General features: G+C 44.5%; 1 protein-coding gene across 1 annotated transcript; it reads right to left on the reverse strand.

Moving 5' to 3' along the window:
* Positions 1-1,104: 1,104 nt before the first annotated feature.
* Positions 1,105-16,842, reverse strand: LOC309445707 (E3 ubiquitin-protein ligase RBBP6-like; the record flags this gene model as incomplete). Its single annotated transcript, XM_082064711.1, has 13 exons — positions 1,105-1,348; positions 3,618-5,390; positions 6,051-6,129; positions 6,209-6,285; positions 7,278-7,582; positions 8,011-8,114; positions 8,778-8,956; positions 9,645-9,784; positions 10,588-10,684; positions 10,795-10,883; positions 12,136-12,172; positions 14,193-14,292; positions 16,671-16,842. 13 exons carry the CDS (start codon positions 16,840-16,842, stop codon positions 1,105-1,107), a joined length of 3,396 nt encoding a protein of 1,131 aa, XP_081920837.1.
* Positions 16,843-17,736: the final 894 nt, after the last annotated feature.

The raw sequence follows: 17,736 nt of genomic DNA on the forward strand, positions 1-17,736 counted from the left end.
CCGCACCTGACGTGTGGCCAGCACGTCCCCATCCTGGTGCATGAAAGCCTTGTTGACAGCCCCCGCTGGGAAACCAGGCTGATGCTGGGACAAAGGGGTCCCTCCCCGAGTGCAGGTCTGACAGCTTCTCTCACAGACCCAGCCCTGCTCCCGGCTCTGTGCCTGATACCCCGGCTCAAACGGCCTAAACAGCCAAGGACTCACTGCTTTGGACCAAAAGAGACTTGTTAATTACTCCACAAAGTCATCATCTGATGAACAGTATCCCTCCAGGTACTGGTAAGCTAATTAAACTTACATTTTCTACATTTTCTACCGTTGTTCAAGGCAGTTTAAAGCAGAAGCCTGCCTTTGTAGTGGGTTTTTTTCTGCTGCTGAACTCACCTGCTGAACCCCACTTGTAAAGGGAGGGTTGGTTCTTTATCGTGGCACCCCCGTAAGAAAATGAAACTAATGAAGCTTCTGTTTAAAAACCACAGACACTGTGGTGTTCAGCACAGTCATGAGAGGAAATACACATGACAGGGCATCGTAAAGAGAGGTGTGAATGTTGGCTGGCAAATGACCATAGCTTTCTAAACACACTGGAACAATGTTGAAATGTGACAGGTCCACATATGATGTTATTTTAAAATAATACTGGCTGTATGTTTGGGTCCATATGCTGCCTTTAACAAGCTAAAAACAAGTCCCTGGCACATGAAATGAAAGCACCTCTTGGCAGGACCTCCCCACGCGGCATCAGCTCAAAACATTTAAAGTCCTACCGGTTTTTTCAAACTTAAACTGGTTGGTATGTTATTTCTCATTCCAGTGAGCTGCCGGCTGCTGTTACTGGCGGCCGTTTTCTGTAACTCGTCTTTTCTCTGCTGATGTTCAGCTACCACTGAAACCTCATCACATCGCACCATTTATTGAAAACCTTTTATTGCAAGCAAAAAGTGACATAACAGAGCTGCAATGTATTCTGCAAGTCATTCTGCCGATGTTTTATAACTGATACAAGCTGCTTCTGCCAGTCAATTAAAAATAATTCAACTCAACATTTTTACTACACAAAGAGTAATGAATGGCGGTTAAAAATAACATGCTAAGAAAAGCCTCTCATGTTCCATGCTCACAAATCCCAATTCTGTTTGTGGGCACCTGTGTAGATTCACTGTGTTCCTCTCCAGCCTCAAACTCATCTTTATCCCACTTTGACTGAGAGACTTGGATGGTAAGGATGACATCTTCTGCAGGGGCTGTTAGATCATTATTATACTCCTCCATGCTCTTAATGACAGTTTGGTTTGTATCTGGCTTTTCTTCAGTCTTTGTCCTGGGCCTTCCCTCAGTAGAACTGCTGCTCAGAGGAAATAAATGTACATTAATAACAGGTGAGATACACACACCACCATCTTTTGTAATAGTTTATAAAATGGCTTTTGCTTCAGTTCTGAAACTTTTTTTTTCTTTTCAGATGATCAATTAAGGGAACAGACGAGAAAGGATGAGCCCACTAGCTAAGATTATGAACAATCAATTAATTTAGTATCTTCCTAATCAATTAATTTAGTATCCCCATGAGGTTCAACAAGGCCAAGCGCAAGGTCCTGCACCTGGGTCGGGGCAACCCCTGGTATCAATACGGGCTGGGGATGGAGGGATGGATGGAGAGCAGCCCCAGGGATGGACTTGGGGCGCTGGTGGACGAAGGACTGGACATGAGTTGGCCATGAGCACCTGCAGCCCAGACGGCCAAACACATCTTGAGCTGCATCAAAAAGAGCGTGGGCAGCCGGTCAAGGGAGGGATCCTGCCCCTGTGCCCCGCTCTGCTGAGACCCCCTGCAGTGCTGGGCCAGCTCTGGGTCCTCAGCACAGGACACACATGGACCTGCTGGAGAGGGGCCAGAGGAGCCCCAGGAATGACCCGAGGCTGGAACAGCTCTGCTGGGGGACAGGCTGAGAGAGTTGGGGTGTTCAGCTGCAGAAGAGAAGCTCCGGGGAGACCTTAGTGCACCTTTCTGGAACAGGATGACCGTGAGCCAGCACTGGGCCCTTGTGGCCAGGAAGGCCAATGGCATCCTGGGGTGTATTAGAAGGGGGGTGGTCAGTAGATCGAGAGAGGTTCTCCTTCCCCTCTGCTCTGCCCTGGTGAGACCACATCTGGAATATTGTGTCCAGTTCTGGGCCCCTCAGTTCAAGAAGGACAGGGAACTGCTGGAGAGGGTCCAGCGCAGGGCAACGAAGATGATTAAGGGAGTGGAGCATCTCCCATGTGAGGAAAGGCTGAGGGAGCTGGGGCTCTTTAGTTTAGAGAAGAGGAGACTGAGGGGTGACCTTATTAATATTTATAAATATATAAAGGGTGAGTGCCACAAGGATGGAGCCAGGCTCTTCTCGGTGGCAAACAATGATAGGACAAGGGGTAATGGGATCAAGCTGGAACGCAAGAGGTTCCACTTAAATTTGAGAAAAAACTTCTTCTCAGTAAGGGTGGCAGAGCCTGGCCCAGGCTGCCCAGGGGGGTTGTGGAGTCTCCTTCTCTGGAGACATTCCAACCTGCCTGGACATGTTCCTGTGTCACCTCACTTGGGCGTTCCTGCTCCAGCAGGGGGATTGGACTGGATGAGCTTTTGAGGACCCTTCCAATCCCAAACATACTGTGAAACTGTGAAAAGGGGCCAGTCAGAAAGATGGGGACGGACTTTTAGGAGGGCCTGTTGTGACAGGACAAGGGGTGATGGTTTAAACTAAAGGAGGGAGGTTCAGGCCGGACATGAGGAAGGAATTGTTGGCCCTGAGGGTGGTGAGAGCCTGGCCCAGGTTGGCCAGAGAGGTGGTGGATGAACCATCCCTGGAGACATCCCAGGCCAGGCTGGACGGGGCTCTGAGCAACCTGAGCTGGTGAAGATGTCCCTGTCATGGCAGGGGGGGCACTGGGAGCTGGGAAGGTCCTTCAACCCAAACTGTTCTGTGATTTTATGATTCTGTGATTCTATTCTACATTTAATTAACAAAGACACAAGATAATCAGATTGTAGACTCATCTCATCTGGTAATTCCTTCATGTCCTATGATGTCTAGCAATGGTAAATAAAGTAGATATACATTCTTATTTCAACATCAAACAATTATGAAGAGGTATACACAGCAGAAGTTTTACCCTCATGCCCCCGTGTTCTTCTTTAGAAAAACATACATTTAAAAAACTTTTTAGAATATCAAGACACTATCTTAAGTCTCCAGCAATGTCCTAAATGTGAGAAGTTGGCTTTCTCCTGCTTCTTCAGGTGCTGAAGCTGCATTTGAAGGAAGACATTGAGGGGACCCCTCTAAGAGTCAACAAGCAGTGAATAAGAGGGGAGAAAAAAGAGTCCCAGGTGTGAGGGTCAAACACGTCATCAGTGAATGAACCCTGTCAGCTTTCTGTGCAGTACACACTACTTGCTTTCTTTAACAAAATGTGTTTGTGACTCAGGAACAGTTTGGCAGGAAAGATCGCAGGTTATTCCGTTATTTTGCATTAGATTTAGCTGTTCCCTTCATTAGTCACCATAAAGCATTTTACATTTTTGGAGGTGGAGGGGAGGAGGAAAGAAAGAAAGAACAGGGAAAGAAATGATGAGGTACCTGGTGTAACCTACAAGAACTGAACTAGATCCATCAGCTGCTGTTACTCTTATTCGTACTTTCCCCTCAGCTTTATCCTGTTTAACTTTACTACTGCTTGCCTTGGGTTTCCCCGCAGGATCTTCTGCAGGAGACACATTTGCTCCTCTCACAAGATTTTCGCCAGTTTCTTGGTTCAGTTCAATCTCTTTTGCGGGGCGGTTGAGAAACGCAGATGTAGCTGTTTCTGGAGTTCGCTCTCCTTCTCCAGCACCGGGCTCACTCTTCCCCTTTGCCGATGGTTTCCATTCAGCAGCTTCTGGATTTGAGGCGTCTGTGCAAGTGGCTTCATGCTCCTCATCCACCTTTTCATCTGCGTTTCCTTTGCCTTTTTCAGGTTTTGCATCAGAAGTTTTGCTTTTTTCCGCAGGTTTTTCTGACTTGTCCTCTCTGGAGGGCTTCTCTGATTTGGTTTCTTTTGGATGGTCTTTCTTCACCTTTTCATCCTTGGCTGTTCTGGTTCCTGGGTGACCTTTTGTCACTTTTGGGTGATATTTCCATGGAGCACCAGGAGCCTTCTCATCCTTTTGGCAGGAAGATATTACAGCACCGTCTGTCTTTGACAACTCCTTCTTCGCTTTTTTCACAGGAGGTTCCATTTGAGAAGAATTTTCACAATCGGTGTCCACCATCTCCTGGGAAGTTTCAGCTGCTATTATTGTGTCGTCTTTCTTAGAAGGAGCAGCCACTTCTACTTTCGACTTTGTCTGGTCATTCTTTTCTTTTGGCTCGTCCTTCTCTGTTCTCTCCTTTTCAGACCCTGGTTTGAAAGCAATCAAATCTGCTTCCATAGGCTCATCTCTTACAGGGGTGGCATCACCTCTGCTCGGGAGCACGAACAGAGAGTCTGTTTTATCGTCTCCTGCTGGAACTGGCTCTCTTGGTGTTCTTGCACCTTCCAGCCACTCAGCACTGCGAAATCCTTCATTCTCATTGCATTTTCTTCTCTTCTGGTGTCTTTTCTGTTCATTTCCTTTGTCATCTCCCCATGGATATTCCACCTCTTTCTCTTTTGATTTTCTAGGATCACTGATGCCAGGCCTCTCTCTTCCAGAAGGTTCTTCACTGTAATGTCCAGTTATATTATGACTTCTGTGGCTCTGCCCACCAGGATAATCCTCCCTGTTTCCCCAAGCACACGGTGAGTTCTCTTGTCTGCTCCCAGGTGGACCAAACCTCTCAGGAGAAAAGTTCTCTCTGTTTACTGCCGGTAGAGGTTGAGCAGCAACAGCACAGCCCTTGGAAACCTTGCCATACCATTCTCTATAGTTCCTTTCCCATTCTCTGCGTCTTTCCTTTTCAAATGGATCTCTGACGTCAACAGGTCTGCCATAGTAACCTTTCATAGAAGATGCTGGACCTTTCGAGTGCCTGTTAAAATACTCCCTCTCTCTTTCCCCTTGAGGCACAGTCCTTTTAGTGTGAGACTGGCCTCTAAACACCGGAGACCGTGACCGTGAATGGCATCTTCTGTATGAGCGAGACCTTGACCGTGAGCGGCATCTTCTGTATGAGCGAGACCTTGACCGGTAATGACGACGTGACCTTGGACTAGAACGACGGTCACGACTGTTCGCTCTGCCTCTTCTTTGACACGGTGATCGGGAGTGGGAACGAGACCGGGAATGACTAAAAGATCCAGAGTTGGTGCGAGAGTGGGAAGAGCCTGGTCTTGACCTGGAGCAGGTGTACGAACTTCTGGAGTGAGATGGAGCATCATGGGGAGACCTGGACCTTCAATAAAACACAACACACACACACAAATGAAGTTGATCAGAACAGCTGTTGACTTAATGCCACTGCAAATTTAAGAACCTGACAACAGTTTCTGCTTAAAGGACACAACAGCTGCTGCTTCGTTCGTCTAAAAACATACAGGAAGGGAAAATCTATTTGCACTCCTATCGCAGGAACCACCGTCACTGGGGGCTGATTTAAGGCGGTGTGTGCTGGCCTCTGCTGGTACACGAATGTGCACATTTCTAACTACTCAGCAACTACATGCAATGCAAATCATTTTTGTTGCAGTAAGAGGCAAAAAGAGCAAATAATCACTGCAGGCACAGGTCTCCTTTGTTCAAGACAATTGAAATGAAGCCATTTAAAAATTAATTACCACTTGCATTCTCCACAACTATTTGTGCATTATTATTTCTTTATAAACCAGCTTTTGCCTACTTTACGTGTCGTGGCCTCTTTTAAGAGGTTACAATAGTGATCTATTGAATTTCTGTAGAATACTTACAGTTCCCAGCCTGGTCTCCCGCTGGCTGAGCAGACTGTACTGGCTCTCACTGCCTGAGCTTTTTCAGTGGAGAGAGGAGACAGAAAAACCCCATTCAGTTTATCTGAAGATAACTTTAAAAACTAAATTCTAAAGTTGTAGTTAGTTACCATTGGTGGGTATTGATTGTCCTTGCGGGCCCAGGAGACTTGTCAGCGCTGGTTGTCTTAGTACAGGAACCTGACAGCCCTTTGAATAAACACAGACTGTTGGAAAACAAGCTCTGCTAAAATACAAGAATCACTGCATATTTTGAAATAAAATTTACCTGCTCTTCCGACAAACCGCTGCTGGTCAGAGAGGAGGGTTGAGAAAGTCCAGCGGCGCTCACCAGAGCAGCAGGAGCTGTAACCACATCAGCCTCGCTGCAAAAAACCCAAATTTATATCATTCAAACAGTGTTCTGAAGTGCTGCTTGAAATATAAAGTCCAAAGTAAGAAATGCTGGCTACTGTAAAACGAAAAAGAATCTGCACCACATTTACAAATGTGAATTTGGTTGATTCCAAATGAAGCGCTGAGCAGGTGTGTGTCTGGATTAGTGGGAGTTAAAGAGAAAGCTCACTGCAAAACGTTTTATTAAGCTTGCTGCACATGAAAGGCCGAGAGTAGGTATAACCCACCTGCTGAATCTCAGCTTTGGAACATGCAAGAACTCAAATTCTATTACAAAATGTTGATGTGCTGATTCAGAGCCTGCCCTAGAGGTTCTTTTGGATTGTGATCTTGCACATTCAGTGGTTCAGCTGAGCCTGAGCGGCTTCTGGGCAGAGCGCCTGTCTGCATGCCAGGTGTAAAGGTGAAGGGATATGAGCCCTAAACAACAGTGCAGATTTTTCAGGTGTTTTCATGTGACTTCACTGGATCGCAAACTTAGACTGTCATGTTTGTCAATGCTTCAAATTTATAGTGTTTCATTGTTTATTATCCTAAATGGTCCGTAACTGAGTATGACTCACTAAAGAGAAATTAATGCGCTCAAGCAGGTTTGACATAACTAAATGGTTATTCTAGGAATTGCTAAGCACTCAAAATCAAAGGGCTCCTGGTGAAAAAAGGTTCCTCCTTTGGGGTAAACCCGGAGTGAATGACAAGAAGTACTTCTGAGGAAACTCTTGCATGAGGCAGCTTCCAACTGATCAAAGGGTCCTCATTCAAAGTAAATGAAACACCAGAGCTTCCACAGCCATCTGGAACTGCCACTGTTGGTACAGAAATCACTAGTGGACAAGCTCAAGAAGCAGCAGAATCTAACTTCAGTGTTTTGGTGTCTTTTACATTCACTGTAAAATTACACCTGCATGTAAAAGCTTTGGTTAAGCTACAGATGTACTCACCGAAAAGGTCCAGGGAAGGGCAGGGACACTGCTGGTGGGACACCAGGGACAGTGACAGAAGGCAGGATTCCTGGCGGCTGAGCTGCCCCAGATGCCTGAGTAGGGCCAAACGATGGCAAAGCAGCAGAATGAGAAGACACAGAAGCTGATGGAGGAATTAGTGGATCCTTCTGTTTGGAAATTGTCGGCCGGAGTAGAGGTTGCGGGTTGCGTGTCACTGGTTGTCTCACTGGTGGTGGTGGCAGCTGCTGCTGCTGCTGAATCTGTTTACTGTAGCCAGTTCCATTCTTGAAGTTGTTCACAGCCTGGGGGCACAAAAATATTTAGAAAATGTACTATGAAAATTCAGGAGATGTATGAGCAAAAGCCTCCAGAGAGTAAAATTACACGTGTATTCCTCTAAATGCTGTCAATCCTAAAAGAAATCAACATATGGATACATGAACACATCACATCAAACACTGATATTAATGGCTGGTGACTCGGAGTGTCTGTAAAGAACTTCAGTGTTGATACCGATTCTCAAAGTGAGGCGATCGTATTGAACAGAAGTGTGACCTGAATTTGACAGAGTGTATCTAAAAAGTTGTAAGCTTCTTAACAACAGAGAATGTGTTTAAGATACAAATTTAGCCTTTCTCAATGTGGCCTTGCTTAAGGAGACGTAAATTAATATTTTCTTTTTGGAAAAGACTTTTCTTACAAACCATTTACATAAAAGTCGTCATGTTACCTGGCGCAGGATCTTGTTGGCAACTAAACTATCAGGAGAAACGTCTGTTTGATGACACACTGGACATGTGTGTTCCTCAGATTCTAGCAATGCTGTTCTAATACCTGTGAATAATAAGACGTATATGATTAATGGCTGAATGTGGTCTTGAATTGACAGTATGATAAATATCGAATAGTGTAAAAAATGTATAGCATGCAGCAAATACAGTTTTGATATTTCACTATTGCAACAGCTGAAGATTTAGAGTAGGATGTGTCCTGGTGTTTTAATTAGTCTTTTTCCCACCATCCAGTACAGTGAGAAGTTACCAACCTCAAGGTTAACAAATATACCACATCTCAAAAAAACACGAGCAGCTTCAAGTTCTGGAGGTTTTAACCAACTCTCCTGTGGTGAGGAATGTGGATTAAATGCCGAGTGTTTGTTGCAGAGCACAGTAAGTCACCAGAGCTGGCTGCGTGATTCTGTATCAGAGAAAGGGCTGTGGACAGACTAAGCGCATTCAATATCCAACACTGTAATGACCTGCACAGTTCTGTGCTCTTCTCACACCCGTCCTTCCACATGGAAAGACGGTTTCAATAGATGTGTAAAAAGGAAAATAAGCCTTCTGCCTTTTTTATCCTTTATACCGGAAGAGTCCTTTCCTGTTCCAGGTATCCTTAAGTAGAACAGGTAACAAAGTCATCTCATTATCTCCTATTCATGCTTTCAGAAGATCAGATGTGAGGATTTGAATTAACAAACATGGGAGTAACACTTACATTCGTCACAAAAACTGTTTCCACAGCAGGGAATAACAGCTGCATCAGCCATGACATCTTTACAAATGGGACATAACAACTCAGCTGGAACAAGATCCTCCTCTGAGCAGGAGGAGGAGGAGGGCGGCTCCGCTGGTAGGAAGGGAGGCTTTTCCTTCTTTCCTCTTGCATAAGCTTCCCTGGAGGGGAGTGGGGAAGGAAAACGAACAAAGTTAAAGATGGTTAAAGGAAAACTTCTTTCCCAAGCTTTGGATTTTATGAAATGAAGACAGTAGGCGGAATTCTGCTTGCTCCACATTACCCTTCTAAATGTAAGCATTTAAACGTTTAAAAGACTTTTCTATAGCCACAAGTCTAGAAGAGGGATAGGGTACCTGTTTTCCTTCTGCAGAATTCTCTCATTCAATGGATCAACTAAGAAATCTGCTCAGACTACAAAAATAATTTTTTGATGGCTAGAAATCAGGTGAAATCAATCCCACCTCCCTTTGCCAGAGGGTAAATGTAAATTGCAGGCTCAGGATCACATTAGTCGCCAAGTAATTACATTTCATAAATGAAATAAGTCTCTGTCACAGCTTCTGCAAAAGGAGAAACATGACAGAAAAACCAGAAGTGCTACCAAGTGCATTTTAAAACAGCCACTCTCAGCAGCACACAGTGGTATTTTCTTAGATTGTAGCAACAGAACGTGTCTGTTTCACACATGAGATTGGGAACCGATGAGATGGGGAGGAAACCTCAGCCCAACAGCTCTCTGATAAATTTTTTGAGAAGTCTTCAAAATATAAAACAGAAGGAAAAGAAGCACTCAGGCGTGATTTCTCTTGTTCCCCTTTGGGTCAGTCTGATTTATTCCATACTTACGCATTGATAGCTGGTATTACATATTTTCCAGTGTTTGTCAGCATAGCACCCTTGGTATTGGGATCTTTCACTTCCGTCAGGAAACTCCTTGGAATTCCTGTGCTCCTTCTAACTCTGGGAACAGGCTGAAAATTTTTGTCCTGTTAAGAAAAGAAACGCAGCCATGTCTTGTCTGAAGTCCCACACTCAAAATGACATTTCAGTGATTACTTGAAGCAGCAAAAGTCTCTCATCCTCTTCTATTATCAAGAATAAGGGCTGACTAAACCCTTGCAGGCAGGCTGTCCCAAAGGCTCAAGCCGTGCTTGAACTCAATCGACATTCTTTGGCTTAACTTCAGGGTCTTTAAGGGTGAAATATCCCTTAAGCTCACCAGCCACTCAGAAAAGACACAAACCTGCATCTCCACCAAAGCGCGATTCAGAGCGAGAGCTTAATTCAGTGCTCGAACCAGTCACTGCAGAAACTCATATTCACCGTCTGTACATGAAGGCTGAATTGGTACCTCACGCACATACACTCAGTGGCTAAACATTAAATGACACGAACACTGAACCAGAGACCTGTGTCATTAAACCATGCCCATATTGAACAGACAGGTTCAACAGAAACATCTTGGTTTTACACTATAAAGTGTGAACTGCCATTAAAAAGACTTAAAACCACAAAAATGTCCAATAGTATTGAAATGTATAAAAATAAGCATCAGTGTTCACAGAGAAAGATCTTTGGACACATTTAATGTCCATGACCTAGAAAATTTTACATTTATAATTCCAGATTGTCCTTGAATTTTGAAGGGCTTTGCAACAATGTCATATAACCGCCGTATTTTACCCCAAGAGAAACATTTTTTACTATGAGTATTCATGCATTTGTTACCTACCTGCCAAGGTGAAAAAATTACAAGCTAAGTGGCACCACAAGTCCCACACAATCTTACCCTGTGAGTTGGGCAGTTCCTTATATAGTGGCCAGGCTGTCCACAACGAAAGCAAGTGTATGATGGTGGAGGCGGGCCCGAGTTTGTCTTCACGAAACTAAAAGGATTTGGGGAAAAAAGAAAAAGGGATGCATGTGTCTCTCATGTTAAAACAACCATCTCTACAATTTTTCCCTAATCGTCAGAGAACAGATTACCAACACTTACTTGACTGGATTGTACGCCTGGCAGGACTGTATCATCATGGCTTTTATTTTCTCTTCTTCGGAACCGTCGGCTTCAGCCAGATTGGCAGCCTGTTAAACAAGTCCTTATTGACACACACACCAGAAACACATTTAAGCCCACACAGCCGGACAGCACCGATCAGCCCATCCTGTCAAGCGCAGCACAACTACTAGAGTTATCCAGCTATAGATCAAAGTACAAGATAGAAAAATACTAAGCAAATACCTTTTTCTTAAAAGCATTTAACAAGAATGTACATATACCTTAACAAGCTGGGCCACACGTGCAGAAGAGTCATCAATCTGTTCACAAAAAATTAAACACATTTGTTTTACAATCAGAACACAGCAATAGTTCACCTCTACTGTAGTCTGACAGTCTGCACTATAGCCCCTGAGTGTCACTGCAAGAGGCATTTCCAATCCAGGGAAATTTGTATTTGCTCAAAACAAAGTCCAAACCCCAGCCTGAGAGTGCCCGTGTGGATAGAGAGAAGAAATGACAAGAACCAAACTCGCTCGAGATCAACTTAGTGCTCCAGGATATGTCAGAGAGTGGCCCTTGTCAAACGCTCACAACTGCTGCAAAGTCACAGGGGTAAGGAAGCTGTTGATTTTCAGCTAAAAAGGATTAAAACTCTGGAGACATTCAAAACCCGCCTGTTTGGAAAGCAGTTCTATGGCCTGCAGGCCAAAGTCGGATTTCTTAAAGGTGATAGCACTTCTTTCTACTCACAGGAAATAGAGAATTCATGTTCTGTTCAGTGTGTTACAAACATGCTGGCGTATTCACAGAACCAGAGTCACAGAATCATTTTGGTTGGAAGAGACCTTTAAGATCACCGAGTCCAACCATTCACCCAACGCTGTCAAGTCCACCTCTAAACCACGTCCCTAAGAACATCATCTGTACATCTTTTGAACACTTCCAGGGACGGCAATTCCACCACTTCCCTGTTCCAATGCCCCACAAGCCTCTCAGAGGAGAAGTTTCTCCTCATACCCAGTCTAAACCTCCCCTGGCACAACGTGAAGCCATTTCATCTCGTCCTACCACTTGTGACTTGGGAGAAGAGACCAACACCTTTCACGCTACAACCTCCTTTCAGGCAGTTGTAGCGAGTGATCAGGTGTCACTCAGCCTCCTTTTCTCCAGGCTAAACACACTGTGCTGTTTGCTGTGTTGAATCAAATACATCGTGTTCACAACATGTACTATGATTTACTGTGAAATACATTAAGTCAATGTTTGGAAAATTGAAACAAGGCTACATTGTTTAGAATTCCGTACAGTGTGTAGAAAAATTGTGGTTTTACATACGGCTTTTGATGTTCCACTCGGTGGCTCCATTCGGCTTCTAGAAGAAGAAATAAAGGTGATCAGAACTTAAAATAAAGCTCTTGTACCCAGCATGAGCCAGTGGAAAGAGATTACAAAACCTCAACATCAGAACATCAGGTTCTGATAGTCTAGGGAATGTAGAAATGTATTCACACACATACACTGTTCTCCCTCAGTACATGCAGTGCCACTAAAAACACCAAACCAAACCAAACCCAAAATCCCATATCTGCTTTGTCACAACTTACTCTAAGACTGACAGATACAGAACACAGCAGTGCCAGAGGAAGTCCTCAGATATTTTCTCTCTGCTATATAAGTATCAGAAATATGAAGTCTGTACTACAGTGTTGTATTTTTACATAATCAACCATCAAAATATGAAAGGAACTGTTGCCAATCTGTATATCCCGAGTATAACAAACAGGTACCAGACACAGTACTTCAGTTTCTAAGAAAGAGCAGTGAGAGAAACCTCATAGTGCCAGTTTACTGTAGTGAAATACATCAGTCATATCGCAAAGAAATAACAAAATATCAGCAGCACAGTGTTCAGAACAGTGTTTGTGTGTGGAAGCCCAAGCACCGTGTTCAGATATCTACTATATTACCCATGAAAGTGCCCAAATACTAAATATGTTACATAGACTGCGTTGACTAAAAATAGCACTAGAAATGTCACCTGGAAGCACTTTGGAGGATTTTCTGTGACTCAGGAACCCTGTGACAAAAAAAAAAAAAAAGGTCTTAATTGTCAGAATTTTATTTAAGATCCCATTAAATGACTACACTCTTTTAGGAAATATTGATTACATTGGGAAACCTGCTGAGATTCCAGAGACTCATTGAGCTGTATCTGCATGCTACTCATCATGAACCAGACACGCAACCATCGACAGAGTTCACAAATCATTCACCCAAGCATCCCATGAGCAGAGGCCGTTCAGGTCTGCTGGGGAGTTCAGGTACAAACAGAAAGGCTCAGGCTTCCTGCCGCTGCTACAACAGCCCCAGGCTCCCACTCACAGCCACAGACACCTGAGGATGACCCAGCACAAACAAATACTCCAGATTATCACCAAGCAGAAATGGAGGATGCACGACAAGACAGCACGAAGCACACGTGTTTCAGTTAACCCCCAAAACAACACCATGTGTATAAGCACAACGCTATGGTGCCCAGAATTACTAGGTAGTGCCCACAAACACTGCAACTCATAAGCCCAAAGTTTACGTGCACAGCAAATGCTTCATGGGTACCAGGATGCTGCTGCACTGTTTGTTTGAGACACCCTGTAACTCACCAGTCTACTTTATTTATTGAGAACCAAGATAAGAAAGACATGGCAAAACCACAAGCCAGTAATATCTACTAATCGTGGTTTTACAATGTCTGTCTTATGTGGAAAGCTGGAAAACCCAACTATGCAAACAATGCTAATGTAGCTGATATAGAACTGGTATGAATACAGAAATGGCAGCAATAACCCTGTAGTCAGGATTGCGTTTGAATAGCTCTAATTTTGATTAACACACCTGATTCTCTGTCATACAGAATGAAAACCTGGAGCACAGATATCAGCTCAAGGTAAGAACAGACATGAAAAGATAACTGGTAACCTTTGGTAACATGCTAAAGTGCTTACTGAGTTTCAAGTTTGGACACGATTCATTATTCGTTCATCGTACTTGCACAAAACGCAATACACTTCAAGATATTGTCCTTTTTCTCTTGCCTTACACAGACACTGTCTTTGGGAAACTAACAGGAATCATTTATGAATGAAACTTCTTGTTTGGGTGGTTTGCCAGCTGGCAACCCTTGGTCTTCCCTCTATTGCTGGTATGCAAAGCAAACAGATTTGGGGCGTAAGAACTCCTGCTATATCCCTCCCTCAAATCGACCCATTAAAACAACAATTCACAGCAGCTTTAGCAAGCAAGATACAATCTGAATGCCTCTGTAAACTGATATCAACACAAAAAGTGAACACAGTGAACCCCTAACAAGGAATCAATGCTTCATGGGTACTCACACATCATGTGTTTTGCTGGTGGCTTTAACTCCTCCAGCAGGGACTCTTCTAACAATCACTGATGAGTTCTTTGGAATCAGGGCATTATCTTCTGTGTATTCTGAAAACAACATAAATATAGAAAAAGACATCAGGCGGTTAGTAAGAATATATATCAATATGTTATAATAGATATTAAATAGAACTATTAAGTAGCACTTCAAAGAATGGATATGCTTTATGGATACAAAAGCAAAATTTTAGATGTAATATCACACTTTTATTATCTCAACACACTAACGGTACATTTCAAGTAAGCGTCAGATTTGATAATCAAACACAAGCAGCAAAATCTTTTTCAGTTTTTTAAATTGTTTGAATATCAGCAGCAAAATGGTCTCAAACGTCACTAAAGGAGAGTCTGCTAATGCATGGGGTTCTTTCCTGATGTAGCTTAAATTCCTTTTGCTCTGTTAGGCTACAAAGCCAATACATCTTTGGAGAAAAACAAACCACAGCAAAGTCTCACCTGCATCAACCAGATTCTGGAGTCTGCCCGGCAACCAACCCGGCACGCAGCTGAAGTGTGAGAACAGAAATCTGGGGGTTTTTTTGAGCTTCCTTGCACAAGCAGGGCAGAATTGGCTCAAACTAAAGCGGCATCTTTCCTCTTCAGCTAATTCAAATTAACCAAAGGGATGTGAATTCTTTTGATTCACTTTTTGCAGAGCAGAGGGACTCGGATGAAATTCCTTATGCAGACAGCCTTGAAAAGTCCTTCGAAAAGTTTGTGCCTGAAGCAACCAATGCGTTACCTTTGCTTCCACCTCATTAGTCTTCTGACAAGGAGAAAAGTCTTCTGACCTTTACACAAGGCCCAAACACAACAACAACAACAACAACAAAAACCACCTACTTGGGACACTTGAACTAAGCCTAAATGCAAACATCTCCCCATAAGAATGGTTTTTATACTGTACTTACACAAGCTGAATATGAGTACGTATTTTAAAGCTCTATCAGCAGCCGTTCCCTGTAATCTGCCCACAGGTTCAAATGGTGAAAGCCCGTAACTTTGCAGACCTCATCAGAACAATGATCTGGGAACCAAAGATACTGCGGATCCAGTCGCACTCTGTCAGGGTGGTTTGGATCAGCGATCACAAACAAAATAGAAATATTCCACAAGGTATGCTCCATTTTTCAGTATATTATTCCTATGGGCAGCAAGTTCACTTAGACCAAAACACACCTGCCAGAAGACATTATTTCAACAATAAAATGATCATTTTACTTCTATTTCTGTAATGTATCTCTGCCTACGTATGTAACGCAACCCAAGGGCATCCCTAACACCCCAACATTGTGCTGTGAAGTCTCTTCACAGACACGCTCCTGAAAATATTTTAAGTATCTGTAGAGAAACAGCAACCAACCCTTCTAAGGCTGAAGCTACAGGTTCTGCAGTGAACATTCTATTCTGTTTCAGTTTTGATACATGAAACAGGAAGAGGAAAAAAGGCAAACCAGTAGTGCTCATTTTAAAGAAAAGATTGTTGTAAGAGTGCCACAGAACCACAGGGAAAAAATGATTAATGTTTATGGAATGAAAACACTTTACAGTTAGTTTATTTCTGAGAAGTCCCATCCCAAAGCCTCCAAGACTCTAATCACATACAAACTACCAAGATGGCAACTTACCAGACTGAACTATCATACTAAGTAACATGAAACCATTATCATCTCTGAGAATCAAGCACAGTTTCTGAGATTTAAAAGCTTTTATGACTTCTCTAAGAACATTTATGACATGTATTCACCATAAATGTCCTGCCATAAGGCTTCAGTACTGTCCTGATACGGTTAACACGCAGTGCCAGGAAAAAAACGGTAGAAATGAATGATGAAAGGATGCTCAAGTGCATCTGAATGACAATATCGTCGGTGTAGAAAAGAAGTTCTATTAACAAGACATTCCAAAGTATAATTTAGATACAGGGAACACTCATGTGCAAGATGGCTTTAAAGGCGCTGCTTAGATTAAAACTCACAGATAAACTCTTGATCCAGATGTTGCTGGTGAGCGGTTTCAGCAACAGCCAGAAAACCAGTTTTCCAATGCGGTGGATTAAAACAAGTCAAAGGCAAAATTAAGTCACCAAACCCAAGCCATCTGTTCTATTTCCATCACTTTCAGCTTTTTCCTCCAGATTTCAAAGAAATCTGGCAAGTTTGCTATTATATGATATCCTCTCACATTTCATTATCATTTTACCCAGAAGAATCCCTGGAAACCAAAACTTTTGCAAGCACTACGCATCGCACAACAGCTGCGCATCCTTCCATGCCAAGTTGTGTGTCTAACACAGGTCAGAAGGCAGTTGCCAGAAGAGCAACTACAAAAGAACAGCTCTGCCAGGCCCCAGCACAAGCCACAGCGACCAGCCATGGCCACATCACATTATTGCTTCCCACCCCGTGCCCACCGCCCCCGAGTACCTTCTTTGGTCTGTGCGTTGGTGACCAGCAGGTCACACTTGGTCGCCTTCAACTTCCTGCGAGCCCTGATCTTGCACTTGAGCTCACACAGGGAGATATGGAAGCCGTTGAAGGTGACTGCTTCGTAGTCCAGGAGAGCGGAGAACTTGTAGTAGACACGTGACGTGCCCATGGCCGGGTGCTGCTGCTCCGCGACAGCGTCTGCTGTGGCAAACGGCGCCCTGGCCCCCACGCTGGGTTTGCCACCACGGCGACAGCAGGAAGGTCCACCGAGGGCTTTGGGGCGAGCGCTGCGGGCTGAGCCCGAGCTCACAGCCCGGGCAGGCGCACAGGAGGGAAAGGCTCCTGCGGCCTCGGCTCGGTCTCTGCTCCCTCTCTGTCCCGCAGCGCTCCCAGGCCCGGCTCAGGCGCCCCTGTCTCAGGGTTCTGTTTGGGGGTTTCCCGGGACACCAACTGCAGGGGTCACCAGCAGCACCTCACCTGCAGTCACAGTGGCACCGCGCACCCCCCGCGCATTCCACAGTCCGGTGTGCTGTGACAAAAGGGCCATGTCCTGTCACCCCCCAGGAGTCTCACAGAATCACACAGAATCACAGAATATTAGGGATTGGAAGAGACCTCCTGAGTCCCAGTTTGAACCCACTGCCCCTTGTCCTATCAGCGGTTGTCACAGAGAAGAGCCTGGCTCCATCCTCCTGACACTCACCCTTCATATATTTGTCAACATCAATAAGGTCACCCCTCTTCTCCAAGCTAAAGAGCCCCAGCTCCCTCAGCCTTTCCTCACACGGGAGATGCTCCACTCCCTTCAGCATCTTTGTTGCCCTGCGCTGGACTCTCTCCAGCAGTTCCCTGTCCTGCTGGAACTGAGGGGCCACAACTGGACACAAGATTCCAGGTGTGGTCTCCCCAGGGCAGAGCAGAGGGGCAGGAGAACCTCTCTGACCTACTGACCACCCCCTTCTAACCCACCCCAGGTACCATTGGCCTTCCTGGCCACAAGGGCCCAGTGCTGGCTCATGCTCATCCTGCTGTTCATCAGGACCCCCAGGTCCCTTTCCCCTAC

Source organism: Streptopelia decaocto, assembly GCF_964273445.1.
Source record: "Streptopelia decaocto genome assembly, chromosome: 13".
Taxonomy (NCBI): Eukaryota; Metazoa; Chordata; class Aves; order Columbiformes; family Columbidae; genus Streptopelia; species Streptopelia decaocto.